The following is a 7,447-nucleotide window of genomic DNA, read 5'->3' on the forward strand; positions in this document are numbered from 1 at the left end:
AATATCGGTGCGGTGGCCAATGTCCGATATTCAGTTTTAAGGCTGATGCAGGCCGATACCGATAGGGGGCCGATTATATCGTGCATCCCTATTTAATAGTTCAGGGATTTGGTTAGAACATATGTGGAGGACCTTTAATAACACAGAGGCCATTGTTCAGGATCAGGGAACATGTCTGACCTCTCCTACCTCTCTTCAGGACATCAAACTGGTAGAGCAGGCTGGAGGAGCGTCGGCTTAAAAAGACTGGTGGGCGACTATTATTCCAGGCTGCTGGGAGGATTCCAGATTGGAAGAGGCCGGACCTTCCAGGCCGGTTCTCCTCTGGGTCCTGCCGTCTGTTGGAGGGGTCTCTGCGTGGGGAAGAAGGTGTTTGATGCGGTGCCTGAGCTGGAGTCTTGGGTTTGGAGTTTGGGTGTCCGTCCAGTTCCTCCTGCTGAGGAGGGGTGATGTGGGTCTGGGTGTCCTGGTTGGTTTTCTGCGCTGTACGGTTGGTGCCAGCGTTGATGGATCCTGTGATCTGGGTCTTGGGGAGGAGACCGGCAGCTTCCCCTCGGTTTTTCTCACTGTTGTGCTCTGTCAAACGATCACTCTTGTGGCCCTTTTTGCTCTTGTTGTTGGGGCCGTGGTGGCGAAGGACAGGGTCCAGGTTGCCGTGCTTGGGCCATGCGGCGGGTGGTAAAGGGTGGAAGTTTAGTTTAGACTCAGTAGTCTGGCTGCTTTTCTCCAGAAGCTCATTGATGGGCAGGGTGGGCTCTTTAACCAGGAGCCTGCTCTGGTTGCTTGGAGCAGCTTCCTTTTCTTTCAAGGTGTAAAGCTCTGAAATCAAAGCAAGCAGGACTTCAGCTACAACATATCATAATTCAAACTGATCATATTCCTGATATCAAGAAGGTAGTTTTCCCTTGCTAAATTGTGATGTTCTCATTCTATTAAACTGGCACATGGATCATCAATTCATCGTTTTTTCAATGCTTTTTGTTTGGCAGGAACAATGCCAAAAAATAGGGTTAGGAAATCTAAATAAGTCATTTTTTCATAAAATAAGTGCATTTTGTCTTGAATTGAGAAGATAAGTGAGGCACTTTCCCAATGGAACAAGACAATTTACATTTAAAATAAGAAAAAGCAACTGCATTGTCTTATTATAAGTGCATATTATCTAATTATCTTATTTTAAGAGTAAAAATACTCATTCCATTGGCAAATCATCCCATTAACCTACTAAATTTAATGGTAAATACACTTGATTTAAGACATATCTTACTTGTTTCTAGATTATTTTTGCAGTGCTGATCTTTCTTTCTTCCTTACTTGAATGTGAAAAATAGGTGTGCATCAAGGCGCTACATTTGGACCGCAGTTTTCTATTTTTTACTTAAACTTGGCATTGCTCCATATAGCTGCTACCTCTTTTAAATGATGCATCCAAGCTTAAATGTTTGAAAAATAGAATATTAACAAAAAAGAACACTAGGATCTTAAAATATCTCTCATCATTCTGGTTTTAGGAAACAGCTATCAAACACTGCTACCACCTATTTTCCATATTATCTTATGGCAGCTTTAAATGTTAACGACAGCTATGGACTTGTGAAAAGTATTTTATGGCAAGAATCATAAGATCTTAAGCCAAAGGCTTACACTGCAAAACATTGAAACGTAAATAATATTTTTTTCTTAAAATAAGTGCATTTGTTCTTCAATTGAGAACTTAGGTAAGACACTTTGCCAATGGAACAAGACCATTTACATTTAAAATAAGAAAAAACATTCTTATTTTAAGTGCATTTTACCTAATTATCTTATTTTAACAGTAAAAAAACGAATTCCGTTAGCAAATAATCTCATTTAACTGCTCAAATTAAAGGTAAATACACTTAATTTAAGACATTTTTACTTATATAATTTACTTATTGTTACTTATTCAAAGATTTTCTACTGACAACCCAAGCGGAACATAATGATATGTCTCCTGTATTGTCAAATTGACTCTATCCAGCACTATGTTTAACCAACTGGTCTTTTTCTGAGCCAAATATCCATAAACATTCCCCTCCAGGCTTTGTATTTGGACTAACACCTATGGAAATTTTTTTATAATGATGTGGGAATGTTAACGCCTTTCTCTATCTATCAATTATTTTGCTGATGACATTGTGTTTTATTCTTAACGCCAACACAGTTTCCTTGGTTTTTGATTATCAGTTGGTTCCATTTGACATATTTCTACCACATTTGTTTTTTTCTCTAGCTGGTAACAAACACTGAAAATATTACACTGTTTGATGGTAAATCTATACTGTTCTGCCAGCTTGTTTTTTTGTCCACACATGGTACTCCATTGTAAGTAAATATCTTAGCATTTTAGCTAATGACATTTTTTTAAAGTCGGATATTCAACTGTTTTAAAGAACTCAAATTAGAACCCAGAAATTATTAAGAATTATTAAGTAAAAGGTAACTTATTGCAGACACCTTCTGGCCTCACATTGACAATTAAGTCTTTATCTACACTGGAACAAATGATCTAGAAATAAGTACAAAAATTTCTTAGATTACATGTATTTTCCCTTAATTTGAGTAATTTGGTAATTGAGACACTTTGCAAATGGGATGAGTATTTTAACTCTTAGAATAAGATAATTACATAATATGCACTTGAAATAAGAGAATACAATTATTTTTCTTATTTTAAATGTAAATTTTCTCGTTCCATTGGCAAAATGTCTCACTTTCCTCCTCAATTCAAGGAAAATATGCACTTATTTTAAGAAAAAATTACTTATGTAGAATAAATTTATTTGCAGTGTAAGTAAACACTCACGGTGAGCAATATAGAGCACTGAGATTTATCACTATGTTACACTTACATTTGTTACACTCAAGGCTAACGGGCCTCATTTTTTAAACATTAAGGTTGTTGCAACAGTATTTTTCATGCACCAATAGAAGCTTGTTTTTCTACCACTGCAAAAAGCTTAATTTCCTCGAATAGAGCTTTTATTGTATTTATTGTTCGGTGATTAGAAAAATGTTGTCCACTAGTTGCCTTTGCAATTAGGACAAACTATAAAGACGTGCAGCTTAATGTTGCTGAATGCCTTTAAAGATATATAAGAAAAAAGAAGAAAGTTTTTTGTTTATATATTGAAAATGCTGTTAATATTTTGTATAAGATCATTATCTGTTAGTTTACTAGAGTCCAACTTTTTTTTCTTATAATTTGTTATTTTTCTTTTTAACAATATATTTATTTTGCATATTTTTAAAACAGGTTTTCTTTTAAAAGTGACAAACTTTGTTCCAATTGAATAACAAAAAGACAGAAATAGTTAATTCAGTTTTATTTGGATGCATTTTAAGAGAAGCTTTCAAGGATATGCTTTTATAATGTTTTACTATAAAATCCTATGAGAAGGAAAACAACTAACTGATTTAGTATTAACAAATAATAATGCAAAAAAACACAAAAAAACAATATACCTGTATTTACTCACCATTTAGGACCTGCTCCTCTGTGTCATAAAGAGGGAAAAGCAGAAACAAAAGAACCAGAGTAATTCCTGTCATCTTGGTGGAATCAGTTTTGGACTCACTGCTCTGTTTGTTCCCAGGTTGGGATTCCTGGGATTATATAGGAACGCTCCGGGAGCGGATGGGATGAGGTGGAATGGGAGGGTGTGGGCTGGACCAAACAGGGACACAGACTCTTTCACAGGACACTCCTTCCATTCGTGCATAATTCAAAATAAACCAACACAGCCCACTGGGTGAAGAAAATAAACATAAAAAAAGGTTTATAAAAAAAGGTTTCCTTTAATATCTTTGGTCAGAATAAACTCTTAATCATTCTGTCCAAACATTTGTTTTAATTAACACTTGTTCCTTAACATTTATACAAACTGCACCATGCAACATAAGAAGAATGAATGTTTTAGTAGGTGTGTGATTTAAACTGAGTAAAAATGGGTATTCACTGCCCCCTGGTGGTCCAGAGAAGAAGAACATCTGCATGATGTTTTTCCAGTGCAGCGGTATTCTACAAAAAACATCAATCTGCATAAGAAATCTAATTTATCATTAAAAACACTTTGAAACATACGCTTTAAGATTAAACAGATTTTAACCTGTGCGTTTATTAGATAGTGCTTAACCTGTGTCTTATCTCAGTGATTAACTGAAAATGATTCTATATTGCAAATCTAATTAATTGCAAGATTTGCAAATGCATAATAAGTATGGATGCCTAGAGGAGCTGCTGGAAATTAAATTAATCAATTTAATCAGCAAGGCTTTGTTAGATAGTTTAGTTAGAAAAGGAATTTGATTACAGTGTATTATAACTGGACTGCATGAAGCTGAAACATTAAAATGTTTATATGTATGAATTGGATTGGATCTTCCAAAGTGTTTTGGAACATGGGTTATTGTGACCAAATTAAACCATAGAAATGTTATGAGAGCAAAAGAGTGTGGACTATAGATGCATAGATGCATGAAAACTCACCTTTAATAAAACACGCTATCAACTAAGATTATATTTTTTAAGAGTTATTTTCTTTCACCGAGGGATAAAACGATCAAATTATTAGTAAATAGAAAATGGAACTTCCATCGCATGAATTCACAAAAGAGAACTAAAGACGACCCAGATGGGACTCGAACCCACAATCCCCAGCTCCGGAGGCTGATGCCTTATCCATTAGGCCACTGGGTCATTACATGATCGAACGCGAAGGTCTAAATTTGTATAATCAGAACGATAGGGTTAACATGTTACTTATCTGTATTTATGCTTATAACAGTTGTCTTTGATTGTAATCAAGCGTAGCCTTCCTATTATTGCGGTGCGGAAAACGGTTAAAACAATGAACGCCTCTTTTTTCCGCCATGCCACTGAAGTGAGTATATGGATGGGAGCTGGATAGAGGAGAAAAATTTAATATTTTGGCCTTTAAAATGGTTTGTATTAAAAGTTTTAGAAATTACAGTCAGTTTAACCTTTTGTTGTATTAAGAGGATCACATTTTTTCATCTGCTAGATCAAAGGTCTGCAACTTTGGCTTTGGGGCTCACTTAATGCACTAAACAGAGCACTCATGTTTTTGAGTGTTTTTTATTCTTTTTGTTATCCTCTCATTAAAAAGAACCGTCACGATATCTAAACAAATGCACCAATTTGTTATAGCTACATTAGCAACTGATTATAACGTTTGTTTAATCATTAAACGTTTGTTGATCAATGCAGAATAATTTGGTACTAGAATGACAGGTTTTCAAACTAATTTTAAAGGAGTGTCAGGTCAAATTAATAACCCAACAAGCCTAATATTCCTCACTTTTTTGTTTTTCCATGTCAAATAAGAACCATTGTGAATTAAAGTCTGTTTTAAACAAGAAATATAACGCATCTAAATCAAAGATAAATAATAAATAGTCAGGCTACGAATGGAACACTAACTTCGATAGCATTCTGCTTCCTGGTGTGGGCGGGGATTTTTTGCAAAGCTGACCAATCGAAAACCAGAACACCCGGTTTACGCGTTTGACGTCATTATTATTGTTTTTCTTAAAGTGGGCACTTTGCCCATGTCAGTTGCTGGTAGACCTTTTGGAACTAAACCAGGACTATGTATTTTCTGTTTTATATTTATTTTTTATTGTTTTATTTAGGTCATTTCTTTTTACACTACTTTACATGGAGGGCTTGACTTGAGGGACACATGCTCACAGGGCTGTCGACTCTCACCCACTGGGAGTGAGACTCACCCATCTCAGTGTCTTCACACGCTCTCACTCCATATTCCCAATTTCTACACTAAAAAAATGACAGACATTAAAACTCATCTCCTTTCCATTTATTTATGTATAAAAATACCATGGTGATCAAAATCCAATCTGCATTATTAATACAACCTTAGTGCTCACACGTAATGACATGCCAGGTTCATATCCAGTCCATATTCCCACCTATTCACTGTGCCAGATATTGAAAAAGCTAGTTGTTACGATTTATGTAATTTTTCGGTTATCAATATTTGCCAAGTTTTATTTTTTGGACCAATGCTTTAAAAAGGACTAACAGTAGTGATGTGACATGTCAAGCATCCCTAAAAAGATATAAAATTCAGTCTGCAGTGGTTTTAATGTACCAGTTTTATCACAATGCGATGTTATATTGATCTGTTTGAATGGCGATACAGTGTTTGTCCGATCACAAAATTCGTCAGAATACGATTTCCATTCAGTTGTCTGTGATCGGTATGATGCTTCAGCATCTACACCTCTAACAAATCTACTCACATTATATCATATCACACACAAAAAAAACATTAAAACAATTTTAACATTTTATGTTTAAGCTGTTAAAAGCATCAGGCATTTGAATCAAAAAAAGCACTCCTTCAAATAAAGGCATTTCTTAATGATGATGAAGTGAACGGATGATTTCTTTAAAATCTTCTACCAATTTGCAAGCTTGTCTGGAAGGAGAAGAATATGTTTCCTCAATAAAGAATCATTTTTACAGACTGTGTGATTTTTATCAGGCATGTTTACATGGAGTATTAGAAATAAAAGTGCGTCATATAACCTGCCTCTGATGCAAACTTCACACTAAATACGTCTATTATAAATAATAAGAGCCTTCACACCGCCTATGACAGTGGTGGCAGTGAGCGGGCGGTAAAATTAATCTCCCTTCTGTTTTTGCATGACAGCAACGGCAGACTTGGTCAAGCTACACACATCAAAATTAACCAACATGAAAGCAAATTGTCAAAACATCCATATTTTCCAAACTTATCTAAAGAGAGACTAGATTTTGTGATCCGATTTGGCTCGATCTGAATGGGTTAGTTTTACAAAAGGGAGGGTGGTTTATTTCTATTGTCTTTCTGAACCACATGCAGGTAAACAGTTGAACAGAAACTGTGGTTCTAATTAAGGCAAACTGACCTGACTGTGAATGCCTCGACCGCTCTAAACATGGAGCGTGTCAATTCAGAACCGCACACTTCCACTATATTTTTGTTAATTTTGTTTTTTTTACAGCACAGGTTAAATTACAAAATCTTCTGGATGATCAGTGATGTTTTAATATAGCGTGGTGCATTTAAACAAGCTTTATTATATCACTTGGATAACTGAGATTTATTTGAATATGATCTTGAAATGTTGTGCCTCTAAACATAGGCAGTGTGTGCACTGACCCTAAACCTAGCTAAATTAACTCATAGCTCTCTAGTTTAGTAGTTTGTGTACAATTTTTCGCTCTGCAGTTCTCCTGTTTAGACATGACTGAATGGGTCCTCCCTGCTAAATTTAGGTGACGGACCCAAAGGCCGAGACTTGGTAATCCAACATGGTGTCCTTCATGCTCTCCTACCCTTGGTTATCTCAGCTCATCTGTCCATATTTTCCGTAAGTGTCCCTCAAAAATATA

At 35.6% G+C, this 7,447-nt stretch overlaps 2 protein-coding genes and 1 non-coding gene across 3 annotated transcripts in view; 1 reads left to right on the forward strand and 2 right to left on the reverse strand.

Annotated features, from left to right (window-relative positions):
* Positions 1–112: 112 nt before the first annotated feature.
* Positions 113–3,654, reverse strand: LOC107101325. The gene is made up of 2 exons (XM_015400192.1): positions 3,501–3,654; positions 113–819 (listed from the first exon to the last, which is right to left on the reverse strand). The coding sequence occupies exons 1-2, from the start codon at positions 3,571–3,573 to the stop codon at positions 113–115; spliced, it is 780 nt and encodes a 259-aa protein (XP_015255678.1). The 5' UTR covers positions 3,574–3,654.
* Positions 3,655–4,647: 993 nt separating this feature from the next.
* Positions 4,648–4,720, reverse strand: trnar-ccg. The gene has a single exon. It is a non-coding gene; the product is annotated as a tRNA-Arg (tRNA).
* Positions 4,721–6,852: 2,132 nt separating this feature from the next.
* kpna2 (karyopherin alpha 2 (RAG cohort 1, importin alpha 1)) overlaps positions 6,853–7,447 on the forward strand; it is an 8,846-nt gene continuing 8,251 nt past the window's right edge. Inside the window, 2 exon segments of the mRNA XM_015400193.1 lie at positions 6,853–6,856; positions 7,331–7,425. Coding sequence (XP_015255679.1) covers positions 6,853–6,856; positions 7,331–7,425 — 99 coding nt within the window.

Source organism: Cyprinodon variegatus, unplaced genomic scaffold (genome assembly GCF_000732505.1).
Source record: "Cyprinodon variegatus isolate N-32 unplaced genomic scaffold, C_variegatus-1.0 Scaffold1081, whole genome shotgun sequence".
NCBI classification, from domain to species: Eukaryota; Metazoa; Chordata; class Actinopteri; order Cyprinodontiformes; family Cyprinodontidae; genus Cyprinodon; species Cyprinodon variegatus.